The sequence below is a fragment of the Hemiscyllium ocellatum genome, chromosome 3 (assembly GCF_020745735.1).
Source record: "Hemiscyllium ocellatum isolate sHemOce1 chromosome 3, sHemOce1.pat.X.cur, whole genome shotgun sequence".
NCBI classification, from domain to species: Eukaryota; Metazoa; Chordata; class Chondrichthyes; order Orectolobiformes; family Hemiscylliidae; genus Hemiscyllium; species Hemiscyllium ocellatum.
The window spans coordinates 9,704,171-9,720,552 of NC_083403.1; the positions used below are offsets into that span (position 1 = coordinate 9,704,171).

A 16,382-nucleotide genomic window follows, 5' to 3' on the forward strand; every position below is an offset into this window, starting at 1 on the left:
ACATCACTAGTAACTAAACTCCAGGATGAACAGTTCCCATTAGCCACCACCTTTTGTCTCCTTTTAGCTAGCCAATTTCTGATCCAAACCACCAAATCACCCTCAATCTCATTCCTCCATATTTTCTGCAATAGTCTACCGTGGGGAACCTCATCAAACGCATTACTGAAATCCACATACACCACATCAACCACTTTACCCTCATCCACCTGTTTGGTCACCTTCTCAAAGAACTCAATAGGGTTTATGAAGCATGACCTACCTTTCACAAACTGTGTTGACTATCCCTAATCAAATTATTCCTTTCTAGATGATTATAGACCCTATCTCTTATAATTGTTTCCAATACTTTACCCACAACCAAAGTAAGGCTCACTGGCCTATAATTACCAGGCTTGTCTCTACTCCCCTTCTTAAACAAGGGGATAACATTTGCTATCCTCCAGTCTTCTGGCACTATTCCTGTAGGCTTCTAGCAGATGATCATATGCATTTAAGATGGCTTTCTTCACCTCCTCATACACCCCGGATGCCTCCTCTGAGTGATGCCAATACCTTACAAACTCAACCTACAAGTTTTGTTTTGATCAACAAAACCCACATGGTCACTGGCCACTGCATTTGTTTAGCCATCATTTCAAATTAGATTAGGTTGGATTAGATTCCCTACAGTGTGGAAACAGGCCCTTCAGCCCAACGAGTCCACACCAACACTCCAAAGAGTCACCCACCCAGACCTATTTCCCTCTGATTCATGCATCTAACATTGTGGGCAATTTAGCATGGCCAGTTCACCTGACCTGCACATCTTTGAACTGTGGGCGGAAACCGGAGCACCCAGAGGAAGCCCACACAGATACAGGGAGAATGTACAAACTCCACACAGACAGTTGTCCAAGGCTGGAATCGAACCCGTGTCCTTGGCGCTGTGACACAATAGCGCTAACTACTGAGCCACCACACTGCCCACAAATGATATGGAAAAGTCTTTAACATCCTTCTCATCAAATTTGGGCGAGCTTGAATATATTTAAACAGTTTCTTACCAGCCTTTGGCTATCATGGATTTGCCCATCCTCATTCTCTTCCTCACTAAGCTTACCTTCAGCCTTCTTCTCCATCCTTTTAGCTGACTTTCCTGTCTAAGTACCAATTTATGAAGTTCCAACTCCATCCTTTGCATCTCTCTCCTTTCCTATCATTACTCTCTCTCTTTCTGTTTTTATTTTTGTTCTGTTAAATCAATTTTTTGTCATTTACATTTTGTTCTGCTAAAGCAATTCTGTCATTTTCTTTTTGTTCTGCTAGGGCATTTTGTTATTTTTGTCTTTCATCTGCTTTTAATTGTAATTCAAACAGTTTAATATTTTTTGCCCTTTCCTTGTCTTTTGCCTCTAACTCAAGCTGCTTCATTTTCAAATGAACTTTAGCCATCTCTAAAGATTGATAGCATTTCTCCAAGGAACACAGAAGCTGTCAACTAGAAAGTAGTAAATGCAAGTACCGTTGCAACGTTGGAGATATTTGGGTAGGTACATGAATAGGAAAGGTTTAAAGAGATATGGCAAGTGCAGGCAAGTGGGACTAATTTAGTTTGGGAAATCTGGTCAACATGGATGAGTTGGACTGAATGGTCTGTTTCAGTGCTGAATGACTCTAAATTTAGTGGCCCTGGTCAGTGCAACATCGTGGGCTGAAGGGCATGGTCTGCGCTGCATTGTTCTATATTCTACGTATATATTTCCAGCAAATGTAAATGCTGAGGTATTGCTGTAATTATCTCTCCTCTCCTCCCGGAAGGAGGTGGCTCCAGTTCCAGCTTGTCTGCTAATTCAAGCAGTCTGCCCTTAATCACCTTTTGCAAACCACCAAAGTCACTTCTTCAAACCCCAGAAAACCCTTGGTGATTGAGAGAGCCATTGTTATCCCAAGAGGTGTTTCAACAACTAAAATCAACACCCAGAACAAAACTCACTAACACCTGCCACTTGCAACCTTTCAGTCCAAAAAACCTTAATCCCAATTTGGAAGTATAGAACAAATGCCACAAAGAGCCACAATCTGTTATGGACCAGGCCAGACCCCCTCAAAACATTTCAAGAAAATAGCCCAAACCCTAACTTTGCCAGTTGTTTTAAGCAGATGAAAGTGGATACTCCAGGAGGGATGCAGCTGGTCAAACTATTTAGTTTTGAACAAAACCGAATTTATTTGCAAGATTACAGAATGAAACCCAAACAAAAGAGAACAGAATGCAGAATAATTTAACCTATCTGAAAACTGAACAGATTATCTCAACTTAACAATGCTGTTCCAGATACTTGCAACAATCCTCATAAGCACCCCTTGGCACAAGAAAGGTAAAATCAAACATAGGTTGTTACAAGAGAGATGTCAGAGAGAGTGAGGATCAGCATAAACCTTCTTCTTTGGATCCAGCAGCTTCACAACTGGCTGCTTGCTAAACCAGTTGCAACCCAAACCAGAGAAAAGCTGAGCTGGGAGAACTGGTCACTCCCCTTACATTGCACAAGTTTTTTTTAAACTTGAAAACATTTTCAAATATTTATACTCAGGCTTTTCAGAATCACTGCTTTTATGACCTCTCAAAAAAAGCCAACGACAGCATAACCTTGTTAAAGGATTAGCATCGCCACAAGTGCATTAATAGTAATCAGATATAGCACCTTATTGCAGGTCTCTCCAAGCTTCTAGAAGCAACAGAATCCGTCGCTGTTCTCGCAAAAGAATTAGCACAGAAAGAAAAGGAGTTGGCAGTGGCTTCACGTAATGCTGATAAGGTTGGTGTGCATAATGTTTTAAAATATTATATTGTATATCTTGTGTTCATTAGGAAGTTCAGAACTTGATTCTTGCTGAAAGTAAACCCATTTTGTTGAAACCTTTTGTCTTGCACTCATCAGAACATTTTGCAAGAATATCAATTCAAGAGGAAAGCCAGCATTTACATTGCACTGATGGGTGGCAAGTAGATACTGAATGGTAGAGGTGTTGTCATGAAGAATGCAGCAATTAATAATATTTGACAGTTAACTGCCGAGCTTTGGTAAAATTATAAACCAGGCTGATTAGTTAGGACATTGACACGAGAAATGAACTAGTGAATGGCATTCAACAAAGTGCCACACAAAAGTCTCCTGCAGGAGATAAAGATGCATGGCATTATGGGTAATGTATTAGCATGGATAGAAAATTGGTTAATGAAGAGGAAGTACAGAATGGGGATAAATGGGTGTTTTTCTGGTTGGAGATCAGTGACTAGTTGTATGCCTCAGCGATGAGATTTGGGGCACTATGATCTTTTGCTATAAATTGTGAATTATGATCTTGCCCCACTAATTGCCTGATGAAGTAGCAGCACTCCAAAAACTAGTACTTCCAAATAAACCTGTTGGACGATAAACTGGTATTGTGTGATTTTTAATTTAAAACTATTCAGCGATTCCACCTTCACCATCTTTTAAAGTAGGCAGTTCCAAAGCAGCACAACTGTGGTGGAAGAAACTCTGGTACTCTACATTTCTGTTCTGCTCATTCCAGGTGTCAATCTAGGAAACCTCCTCTATCGCATCTCAAAGGCATACGCAGTCTTCTTTAAAAAAGGACACCAAAACTACAAACACTATTTGAGGTGTGGTCTCACCAATGCCTTGTACAATTGAAGCATAACATTATTATTTTTGTGAAAGTGAGGACTGCAGATGCTGGAGATCAGAGTCAAGAGTGTGGTGCTGGAAAAGCACAGCAGGTTAGGCAGCGTTCGAGGAGCAGGGAAATCAACGTTTCAGGGAAAAGCCCTTCATCAGGAATGAGACTGGGAGCCTTGGGAGTGGAGAGATAAATGGGAGGGGGGGGTGGGGCTGGGGGAAGGTAGCTGAGAGTGCAATAGGTGGATGGAGGTGGGGGTAAAGTTGATAGGTGGTGGCACAGTGGTTAGCACTGCTGCCTCACAGCGCCAGAGACCTGGGTTCAATTCCCACCTCAGGCGACTGACTGTGTGGAGTTTGCACATTCTCCCTGTGTCTGCATGGGTTTCCTCCAGGTGCTCCGGTTTCCTCCCACAGTCCAAAAATGTGCAGGTTAGGTGAATTGGCCATGCTAAATTCCACCTAGTGTTAGGTGCAGGGGTAAACATAGGGGAATACGTCTGGGTGGGTGCACTTCAACGGGTCAGTGTGGACTTGTTGGGCCGAAGGGCCTGTTTCCACACTGTAAGTAATCTCTTCTAAGTCAGGTCGGAAGGGAGGGTGGAGTGGATAGGTGGGAAGGAAGATGGACAGGGTGGTGCTGAGCTGGAAGGTTGGATCTGAGATATGTGGCAGGGAGGGGTATGAGGATACTGGTGAAATCCAATTGATGCCCTGGGGTTGAAGGGTCCTAAGGTGGAAGATGAGGCGTTCTTCCTCCATGCCTCGGTTGGTAAGGGAGTAGCGATGGAGGAGGCTCAGAACCTTCCATGTCCTTAGCGGAATGAGAGGGAGAGTTGAGTGTTTGTCCACAGGGCGGTGGGGATGGTTGGTGTGGTGTCCCAGAGAGGTTCTCTGAAGCACTATGCGAGTAGGCGTCCTGTCTCCCCAGTGTAGAGGAGACTGCATCGGGAGCAATGGACACAGTAAATGACGTATGGAAGTGCAGGTGAAACTTTGATGGATGTGGAAGGCTCTCTTGGACGGAGGTGATGGGGGAGATGTGGGTGCAGGTTTTGTAATTCCTGCAGTGGCGGGAAAAGGTGTCAGGAGGGGAGGGTGGCTTGTTGGGAGGTGTGGACCTGATGAGGTAGTTGCCGAGGGAACAGCCTTTATGGAAAGTTGATACGGATGGGGAGGGAAATATATCTGTGGTGGTGGAATCTTCTTGTAGGTGGCGGAAATGGCAGAGGATGATGCGATGTATATGAGGTTGGTGGGGTGGAAGGTGAGGACCGGGATGGGGGGTGGTGGTGTTCTGTCCTTGTTGCGATTGTTGGAGGGATGGGGTTCAAGGGCGGAGGTGCAGAAAGTCGATGAGATGCCACATGGGAGGAGAAATTGTGGTCTTTAAAAATGGAGGCCATTTGGTGTATTCTGTAGTGGAACTGGTCCTCCTGGGAGCAGATGCAGCAGAGGCAGAGGAATTGAGAATTAGGAATAGCATTTTTACAGGAGGCAGGGTGGGAGGAGGTGCAGACCAGGTAGCTGTGGGAGTCAGTGGGTTTGTAGAAGAAATCAGTGTTGTGATTATCAAAGCCCTCCGTTTCTTCCTCTCCTGAGGTCCCTACCAGTACCATTCCACTGACACTGTCATTCGTTTGGCTGAACCTGTCCTCACCCTCAATAATTTCTTCTTTGAATCCTCCCACTTCTGCCTGACGAAAGGGTTCGCCATGGGCACCCGCATGGGCCGCAGCTATGCCTGTCTCTTTGTCGGCTGCGTAGAGTAGTCCATCTTCCGTAGTTACACCGGCACCACTCCCCACCTCTTCCTCCACTACATTGATGACTGCATCGGTGCCAACTTGTGCTCCCGTGAGGAGGTTGAACAGTTCATTAATTTCACCAACACATTCCACCCTGACCTGAAATTCACCTGGACCATGTCAGATACCTCCCGCCCCTTCCTGGATCTCTCCATCTCCATCAACGCTGACTGACTCAACACTGATATTTTCTACAAACTCACTGACTCCCGCAGCTACCTGGACTACACGTCCTCCCACCTTGCCTCCTGTAAAAATGCCCACCCTCCCCTCCCAGCAACTTCCCCTGCCACGGCAGGAATTGCAAAACCTGCCACCACACCTCCAAGTCCTCACCTCCATCCAAGACCTCAAAGGAGCCTTCCACATCTATCAAAGTTTAACCTGCACTTCCACACATATCATTTGCTATATCCATTGCTCCCAATGCGATCTCCTCTACACTGGGGAGACAGAACATCTACTCACAGAGCGCTTCAGAGAACAACTCTGGGACACCTGCACCAAACAACCTCACCAGTCCATGGCCAAATTCTTCAAGTCCCCCTCCCACTGTGTCGAGGACATGCAGGTCCTGGGCCTCCTCCATCGCCACTTCCTTACCACCCAGCTCCTGGAGGAAGAATGCCTCACCTTCCACCTCGGGACCCTCCAATCACATGGCATCAATGTGGATTTCACCAGTTTCCTCATTTCCCCTCCCCCCACCTTATCCCAGTTCCAACCTTCCTGCTCAGCACTGACCTGTCCTACCTGTCGATCTTCTTTCCCACTTCTCCACTCCACCATCCTCTCTGACCTATCACCCTTACCCCCACTTCCATCTACCAATCACACTCTCAGCTAGCTTTCCCCCAGCCCCACCCCCCCTTCCATTTATTTCTCCACCCCCCAAGGCTCCCAGCCTCATTCCTGATGAAACGCTTTTGGCCAAAATGTCGACTTTCCTGCTCCTTGGATGCTGCCTGACCTGCTGTGCTTTTCCAGCACCACACTCTCGATTCTTATTTTTGTGTTCAGTTCCTCGCATAAAGGCAAACATTCCATTAGCTTCCTTAATTATATGTTATATTTGTATACTAACTTCTGTGACTCATGTACCAAATACCTAAATCCCATTGCATTTCAGAGTTATGCAGTTATGGAGTCATTATGCTATACAGGCTGGTCCAACTCGTCCATGCTGACCATGTATCCTAAATTAACCTAGTCCCACTTGTCACTGTTTGGCCCATATCCCTCTTAACCCTTCCTATTCATTAAGCCATCCAGATGCCTTTCAGATGTTTTAATTGTACCAGCCTCCCCCACTTCCTCTGGCAGCTTCTTTCCATTCATGCACCACCCTCTCTGCTAAGAGGTACCCCTTAGATCCCTTTTAAATCTTTACCCTCTCACCTTAAACCTATTGCCCTCTAGCTTTGGATTCCCCTACCCTGGGGAAAACACCTTGTCTATTTACCTTATCCATGCCCCTCATGATTTATTAACCTCTATAAGGTCACTCCTCCACCTTCGATACTGCTGGAAAAGTAGTCCCAGCCTATTCAGCCTCTCTCCTCAAACCCTCCAACCCTGGCAATATCTTTGTCAATCTTTTCTGAACCCTTTCAAATTTTACACCATACTTCCTATGGCAGTGAGATGAGAATTGAACCCAGTATTCCAATAGTGGCCTAACCAATGTCCTGTACAGCCACAACATGACCTCCCGACCCATATACTCAATGCACTGACCAATAAAGGCAAGCATACCAAATGCCTTCTTCACTAGCCAATCTACCTACGATTCCACTTTAAAAGAAACATGAACCTACACTCCAACATCTTTGTTTGGCAACACACCCTTACAGAAGCTTACCATTAAGTGTATAAGTTCCACCCTGATTTGCCTTTCCAAAATGCAGCATTCCAAATTTATTTAAACGAAACTCCATCTGCCACTTCTCGGCCAACTGACCCATCTGATCAAGGTCCCGTTGTACATACAGGTAACCTTCTCGGCTGTCCACTACACCTCTAATTTTGGTGTCATCTGCAAACTTACTAACCATATCTCCCATGTTCACATCTAAATCATTTATATTTGCATGATACTGTACTTTTATTCTTCCTGTCAAAGTGAAAAATATACATTTTTTCACATGATGCTCCAGATTTATATCTGACTACAATGTCCTTTATATCTTTTTCACAACCTACTTCCCTATTTACCATGGTGCTGACTGTGAAGTTTTCTATCACACCTTCACTCAACTCATTTCAGCAATGGATGTAAACTATAAAAAGCTGGGGCCCAGCATGGACCTTGTGAGACTTTACTCATCGCAATCCTGCCAATCAGACAAAGACCCATTAATGCATACTCTGTTTTCTGCCAGCCAGCTGGCCAGCCAATCTTCTATCCATACTAACATGTTACCCCTTTTACAAAGAGTTTTTATTTTCTGCAATAATCTTTGATGTGGCACCTTGTTAAGTCCCTTCTACAAATTTAAGTGTAATGCATCTACAGCCTTACGTGTACCATTATCTACATGTTATTGATACTGCCGATGTGCTGCTTCTGTGAATGACTCATAGCTCTGCTGGGGATAGATAATATCTTTTAATCTCCAAATTCAAATCATTTGATACTCCTATCTATGCAGCCAAAAAGGATAAAAAGCAATCAAATCAAAATTACTGAAATGCACCATATCCTTGCAGCAACTGCAGTTGTCTATTAGCTGTAGTTGTTCACCTGGAGCCTACCGCTAGAAAATTAATGAGTTTCATTTCAAATTGTCGTTAACTGCAGCATCACAACTAAAAACAATATTAAAGATGTTTTTCCTGTTTTTTTTCTCTGACAATCTGCAGGTTCTAGGAGAGGTCACAGTGAGTGCTCAAGCAGCAGAACTGGTCAAGAATGAAGTCATGATAGTGAAAGATAAGGCCCAGAAAATTGTGGATGAAATCGAAGTGGACAAAAATATAGCAGAGGGCAAACTAATCGCTGCAAAGCCAGCTCTTGAAGCTGCAGAGGCTGCTCTCAATGTAAGTATTGTGACTGACCCATGGGGCAATTCTTAAAAACATTGCTTTTATAAATACGCTAAATCAAATTCCCATGGTGCTAAAATTAGGGGTATCTGGGGCAGCAGAAGTAATTTAAACCAAGGTTGTAGCACTGTCTGTTGTTAAGCAAGAAATGTTGTAATGAAGGGGCAATTTGGAAGCTTAAAAAGACCAAATCTAACAGAAAAAACATATAGGGTATAGGGGTGATACTAACAACAGGAGATCCATAATTGATGATCATTATTTATTAAGACAAAAGAAACTGGATCCATTTGATGAAGTAATTAAAGCAGACAAGATTGTTTTTCTAAAATTGTAAGACAACAGGTATTATTAGAAGTGCCATCCTCAGTATAAATCATTCAGGGAATGCTATCCCGCAAAAAGGTAGAAACCGAGATTACTGGAATATTATTGGATTACTGGCAGCATCTATGAAGAGTAAACAGTTACCGCTTCAAATGCAGCATACTACCAGAAACAAAAACAGAAATTGCTGGTGAAACTCAGCAGATCTGGCAAGAGGTTAGGTGAATTGGCCATGCTAAATTGCCCATAATGTTAGGTGAAGGGGTAAATGTAGGAGTATGGGTCTGGGTGGTATATGCTTCGGCGGGTCGGTGTGGACTTGTTGGGCCGAAGGGCCTGTTTCCACACTGTAAGTAATCTAACCTAATCTAATCTAATTTGTGGAGAGAAAATAGAATTAATGTTTCAAGTCCAGTGATCCTTCTTCAGCAATTTCTGTTTATTTCAGTTCTCAAGTATCCACATTCTTTGTTTGGTTTTATTCATCTTCGAGACGTCAAGCAGCAGGATTTATTCAATTAAATCTGTTTATAAGGTCATGAGGAATGGGAAATTATCAATTTTTATTTGCACAAATGTAGGAAACTTTTGTTTTGGCCCCACAAAGTGGGGTACTTGTGTTTTGGCTACAAAAGTAACATTCTGACTACACAAGGGAAAGAAAAGAACATTTCTGGACTGTAGATTTTAAATGTAGCAGGCAAAGAGAATGGAACAGTAGGGTTAAATGTCTCTAAAGAAATGACTATAAAACACATCAAGACAGTGCATTCCTTTTTGCTGCTCCAGCTTAAATTTCTTCCTGTATCACTGTGTCATGGTCAGTTAGCTCACCCACTCTACAGCCCTCACTCACATCAAAACAAGCTTAAAAAGCATTACATCTTTTGGATAATTACAAAGACTTCCCCACTCCTGCCCTCCTGTTCCTTTACTTGCCTCATCCACACTTGCATTGTTCTGTTCTTTACATAATATAACAGCATCTGATCAGGGAGGAATGCCACTGAAGATGATGGTTATGCTACAAGTAATTCTGCAATACAAGAGGTGTCAGATAGCAGAGAATGCAAGTGTACTTCACAAACAGAAGTTCTGACTGTTGTGCATGGATGCCTGAGCTTTATTCAATGGCAGGAGTTCAACAAGAGAGTTCTTATAATTAGAATACTTACAGTGTGGAAACAGGCCCTTTGGCCCAACAAGTCCACACCGACCCGCCGAAGCGTAACCCACCCAGACCCATTCCCCTACACCTAACACTACAGGCAATTTAGCATGGCCAATTCACCTAACCTGCACATTTTTTTGGACTGTGGGACAAAGCCAGAGCACACCCATGCAGAGAATGTACAAGCTCCACACAGAGAGTCGTCTGAGGCAGGAATTGAACCCGGGTCTCTAGCTCTGTGAGGCAGCAGTGCTAACCACTGTGCCACCTTGAGTTTAATTGATAGCTTTATTCTCAGTTCTTAGGGCTGAAGGAATCAAAGGGTATGGGGAGAAAGCAATAACAAGCTTCTGAGTTGGACAATCAGCAATAATCATATTGAATGATGGAGCAGGCTCGAAGGACTGAATGGCTGACTCCTATCCCTATTTCCATGTTCCTGTGACAGCAAGGAGGTCAAAAAAGAAATGGCCATGCTACGTCTGTTCAAAAATAAACCAGACAGGCAAATAACTGGTCAAGAAGCCGCCAGTTATAGAAACACAGCTCAAGGAATTGTTAATGAGCAATTATTGAACAATGAACAACTGTGAAAGATTTCTGTAGACGCCTCCTCGCAGAGCGCTTTAGGGAACATCTCTGGGACACCCGCACTAATCAACCTCACCACTGTGGCCCAACATTTCAACTCCCCCTCCACTCTGCCGAGGACATGCAGGTCCTGGGCCTCCTCCACTGCAGTTCCCTCACCACCCGATGCCTGGAGGAAGAATGTCTCATCTTCAACCTCGGAATACTTCAATCCCAGGGCATCAATGTGGACTTCACCAGTTTCCTCATTTCCCCTTCCCCCACCTCACCCCAGTTCCAACCTTCCAGCTCAGCACCGTCCCCATGACCTGTCCTACCTGTCCATCTTCCTTTCCACCTATCCACTCCACCCTCCTCTCTGACCTATCACCTTCATCCCCACCCCCATTCACCTATTGTACTCTATGTTACTTTCTCCCCACCCCCACCTCCCTCTCATTTATCTCTCCACCCTGCTGGCTCCCTGCCTCTATTCCTAATGAAGGGCTTTTGCCCGAAATGTCGATTTTCCTGCTCCTTGGATGCTGCCTGACCTGCTGTGCGTTTCCAGCACCACTCTAATCCAGACTCGGGTTTCCAGCATCTGCAGTCCTCGTTTTTACCCTCTGCATACATTATGAAGATCTCATAAAGCATGATGAAATTTGCAGTTATGCAGGATTGGCAGAAATGATTTCCACCACTGAAGGAAATTCAGATGAAAGAAAACGGCAAAGTTGCAAGAAGACACAAGTATTGAGAAAGATAGTAAGCAGTATGACTCATTTGAGCTCCTTCATGAATTTTTAACTGAAGTTGTTCAGACAGCAGCTTAGCCTGGTGAACAAATCATTACAGCAGGTTTGAATTTGACTTCATGACAAGTTCACAAGGATCATTTCAATTCTTCATTTTCCGAGGAGGAATGATCCCTACCAGTGACAGAGATCACATAGCAATCTTTAAGTATATGATTGAGGATGTGAATATAATGGATTCACCAGTAAAGTCATTGACTGGGCAAGTGGAAGTATCCAACCTAATAAACCATTGAAGTACAGGGTCTACATAGAGTAGCACAGGTTGGCTGACAGATTGAGAATTTGATCTGCTTGCCCCAGATTGAAGGTAGACCTCATATGGTTCCATCGAAGCCACATCTGAAGTCAGATGATCACTGTCTACAGATGGAAGACATGGTCAAGCAAAGACTTAGTCGGCACAGGTCTTCAAGATACTTTCAAGAGGAAATTGCCTGGCTCAGAAATCCATAATACTGCAAAAAAAACAAAATACTGGATTTACCAGGCACTATCTCCACTGAAGTAAACGAGTGAGATTGAAGTCCCTTTGATAATGTTATGGTGTAATTATCTGTTTCAGCAGGCAATGGTTCCTCTGTGAAGGAAATTCAGTGCATTAAATTTCATCCAGAAGAGATTATGGACCAATTGCCTGGCTTATTAGGCCAACTTGCTCTATGAAGGACATTTAAGAGATAAGTGGTCCTCTACGGGATGGACTCTTTACAAATCTCCTAAGGTCAAGAATAAAATCAATGTCAAAATTCTTCAAGCCAAGAGCTATAAATCTTGCAAGTCTGAAGAAAATGTATTCTGGACGAACAGCGAAACCCTCAATCTTCCTGAGTTTGTGAAGTCAGACTTAAGGAGAAATTAGGTAGGGATAAATGTGATCATGTACATGAATAAAAAAATGTTAGTTTTGGGAAGAAAGCTTGGGAGAGGATGTTGTGTCAAGTTATAGTTCTGAAAGGATTAATGAAGACCACATTAGATGCCATTCAATTGATGATGGTATTAGAATGTGCATCAGGAAATGCAGAACATCTTTGGATCTCAAAAGTGAAAGGCTTGCTTTCCTACATCTTCAAAAGGCCTTAGCAACAATGGTTATCTTATTAAAGTAACTTGTACCAGATTGCCATCATGCAAAAAACTACATTTTTAAAGGCAAAAACCTCTTATCATTGGCTACCTTATGGTTTTCCTCTATCACTTTAAACCAAGTAGGGTGTATAGCCCAGTCAGCAAAGAAACGATGGCAGCAGTTTTCCCAACCACATGAGAGTAGGCGGTGGTTAGCATCACACCTTTACACAGCATGATATACCATTATGGAAATGATTATCATTGTTGCAGATCAGAGATCCTGATGCAGAGTTTCATGGCCTCCTGCTGGGCAAAACCAGGAATCAGATCAGGAAATAATGAAGGGGAAGTGATCAACAAGAAAACATATAAAACTTGAAGTGGGGGATAGATTTTTATTCTATTTGACTAGGATTTTGATCAGTTGCCATTTCTGAGTATCACCCGTTCTTTTAGTGTCACTGATCTTAATTTTTTTTAGATTAGATTACTTACAGTGTGGAAACAGGCCCTTCGGCCCAACAAGTCCACACCAACTCGCCGAAGCGCAACCCACCCAGACCCATTCCCCTACATTTATCTCTTCACCTAACACTACAGGCAATTTAGCATGGCCAATTCACCTAACCTGCACATTTTTGTTTGGATTGTGGAGGAAACCGGAGCACCCGAGGAAACCCACACAGACACGGGGAGAATGTGCAAACTCCACGCAGAGTCACCTGAGGTAGGAATTGAACCCTGGTCGCTGACACTGTGAGGTAGCAGTGCTAACCACTGTGCCACCATGCTGCCCACACTGGTGCGCAATACTAATGTTTGGCAAAAACATACCCAAACCTGCACTTGCCAGTAGAGTGACAGCTTTAGCAATTCTACTTTAGTTGCTTTCTAATTAATTTTCTGTTATTGTGACATTATTAATGTCATGAATGTGCCATTCTGACCTTGAAGATTTTTAGGAAAAAAAACTGTTCAAAAACCCTTTCGAGATCAAAGACATAACAGACAACCATCTGTTCCCAGAGGGGTTCGAACCCTCAGTAAATTTATCTTAGCCTGCATCATGAAGGGAGAGACATACATGGACTACACAATGAATCCTTATAAAAGAATAATATTTCAAAGCTTCTGAGAGAACAGGAAACTGGAAGGACACCACAAGGAATTCCAAAGTAAACAATGGCCCATTTGAAATGAACACAGAATCCATTTTGCTTCGGTTTGATAAGAGATCCTTTTTAAGGAGTACAACATTCTGAACACCAGCAGCAGAAAGGAATAAAGAAGACAAACTAGCTAATTGTTATTGAACCTGGCTTGCAAGGGTCTCACACTTGCAGTATTGTAAAAATGAAATAAAGGAGCCTTCAATTTCTCCGAGAAACTGTCCTGTTCAATTCATCCGTGGAAGTCTTTTTTATTCATACTTGCTGCACACACAGATATGAACATATAAAATTGAAAAAGAATGACGCCAATTAACCCCTCAAGCCTGTTCCATTATTCAGTAAGATTGTGGTTGATTTAATTATTTCACTACACAAAATATCATAGTGCTCAATTCTGGCTTCAATTTTTCAACTCCTTCACCTCAGAAAGAGAAATCTTCAAAAAGACAGACCTGCAATGACAACGGAAACTTCTAATGCTTTCAATGTTCTGAGTATATTTTATCCATACTGTTAATCTTTTTATCTGTATTTTAGTTAGTAACAAGTTAAATTACTTTTAACTTTTTAATTTTTCATAGAAGTTGAATAATAAACTAACATTTATCTTCTGCTTTATTTTAAATTGAAACACTCAGAAGCTAAAATCTAAGGTGGGGAGAGGAAGACCTGAGCAAATACAATCCATTTTAAAATTCAACAAGATCTAGACAATAACCAACCTTGGGCAAGCAAGTGGCAAGTAATGTTCATGCCACACAAATGCCAGGCAATGACCATCTCCAGTAAGAGCACAGATCACACAGTGGCTCAGTGGTTAGCCCTGCTGCCTCACAGCGCCAGGGACCCAGGTTCAATTCCTGCCTCGGGCAACGGTCTGTGTGGAGTTTGCACATTCTTCCCGTGGGTTTGCTCTGGTTTCCTCCCACAGTCCAAAATGTGCAGTTGCACCTTAGTGTTAGGTGCATTAGCCAGGGGTAAATGTAGGGGAATGGGTCTGGGCGGGTTGCTCCTCTTCGGAGGGTCAGTCTGGTCTTGTTGGGCTGAAGGGCCTGTTTCCACACTGTAGGGATTCTAATCGAATCTAATCTAACCACCACCTCTTGATATTCAATGGCACGGTTGACCAGAAACTAACTGAATTTGTCACATAAACACAATGGCTGTAAGAGCAGGTCAGAGGCTTGGAATGTGACAGTGAGTAACTCACCTCCTGACTCTCCAAAGCCAGTCCATCTACAAGGCAGACCCCAGGACTGTGATGGAATACTCCCCACTTGCCTGGATGGGTGCAGCAACAACAACATGCAAGAAGCTTGACACCATCCAGGACAAAGCAACCTGTTTGATTGCCACTACATCCACAAGCATCCATGCCTCCACCACCGATACTCAGTCACAATAGCATGGACTAATGCATTGCAGAAATTACACACTCCAACAAAGCCATCAAAAATGCTGCATCTCCAGATCAGAACATTCCTTTGAAGAAGGCACCTTGAAGAGAAATGTGACTGGCTGCCACTTTGTGTTGGGCATTTGTTGAATCATGTGTTTATTCCAATGCATTAACAAATTTTGGTTCTCTTTCCAGACAATAAAACCTGCTGACATTTCCACTGTGAGGAAGTTAGCCAAACCACCTCACCTGATTATGAGGATTCTTGACTGTGTGCTCGTTCTCTTCCAAAAAAAAATGGATGCAGTCACCATGGACCCTGAAAGACCCTGTCTCAAACCATCCTGGGGCGAGTCTTTGAAGGTTAAACAATTTAATATAATACTGTGAGGTTTTGCCAAATTAATTTAAGTTTTGAATGATACGCATTGCAATAACTCCACAGAGGCTGGTATACAGTCATCAAGTCACCCTTTATTTATTTGTATACAATAACACTGGCTGTAGTCAACCAACTCAGAGCTAGTACCTGAACTGAGGAGATTCCAAATCTCCTGATTATAATTTTTTTTAAATCCAATGTTATATAAATTGATAATATACTTGACACACTAACAGTCAACAGTCAAAAAAACTAAAAAGAAATGGGGTCTTGAAAACAAACGCCTCAAGTTCCCCTATAACAAACAGGAAAAGCAATACACAGAACCAACAAAATAACCACATCACAATCATCCTAAGAAAATCACAGTGAACAGCCAAATAACAGTGCATGAAAGGAAACACACATGCCAGTACCTCCAGCAAAATTAACTGTCCCCAGAGATACACAATGCGCATATGGAAACACGATTCAATCACATCCTACACAATAAGGTACAGTGTAAACATAATACACACATAAGGGTACAGGGCAAACTGCGAGGGGCAGAGTCCATTCCAAGACAGAGTCCATTCACAAGGCAGAGTCCAATCACACAATGGGGGCCACCTCCAACACAGGAACTGTTCCCAGAGTTCTCCATCTGACCCAGAATTCACTCCCCAAACTGGAACCTGCCTCCGATAGCAGGGTTCACTCCTTACATCAGGTCCTCCTCCTGTCGTCAGGGTGCACACACTGCACACCATGGCTCGAATCTCCAATGAAGTCCAGTCTACTCACACCACCACAATCCACCACAAGACAACAAATCAGCCTACTCAATGAGATTGGGCCCACCATAGCGGTTCAGTCCATGCATAGGAATCAAGGCAGGGCAGGTAAGAAGTTCAGATCAAACAGGTGACTAAACCCACCACCAAATTGCATCCTCCACTCCTACTTCTT

At 43.2% G+C, this 16,382-nt stretch overlaps 1 protein-coding gene across 1 annotated transcript in view; it reads left to right on the forward strand.

The window, feature by feature from the left end:
- The window catches only part of LOC132834399 (dynein axonemal heavy chain 8-like), a 1,143,262-nt gene that overhangs the window by 964,483 nt on the left and 162,397 nt on the right, over nucleotides 1-16,382 (forward strand). Inside the window, exons 66-68 of the mRNA XM_060853284.1 lie at nucleotides 2,698-2,801; nucleotides 8,339-8,515; nucleotides 15,248-15,415. Coding sequence (XP_060709267.1) covers nucleotides 2,698-2,801; nucleotides 8,339-8,515; nucleotides 15,248-15,415 — 449 coding nt within the window. The remainder of the gene's footprint in view (nucleotides 1-2,697; nucleotides 2,802-8,338; nucleotides 8,516-15,247; nucleotides 15,416-16,382) is intronic.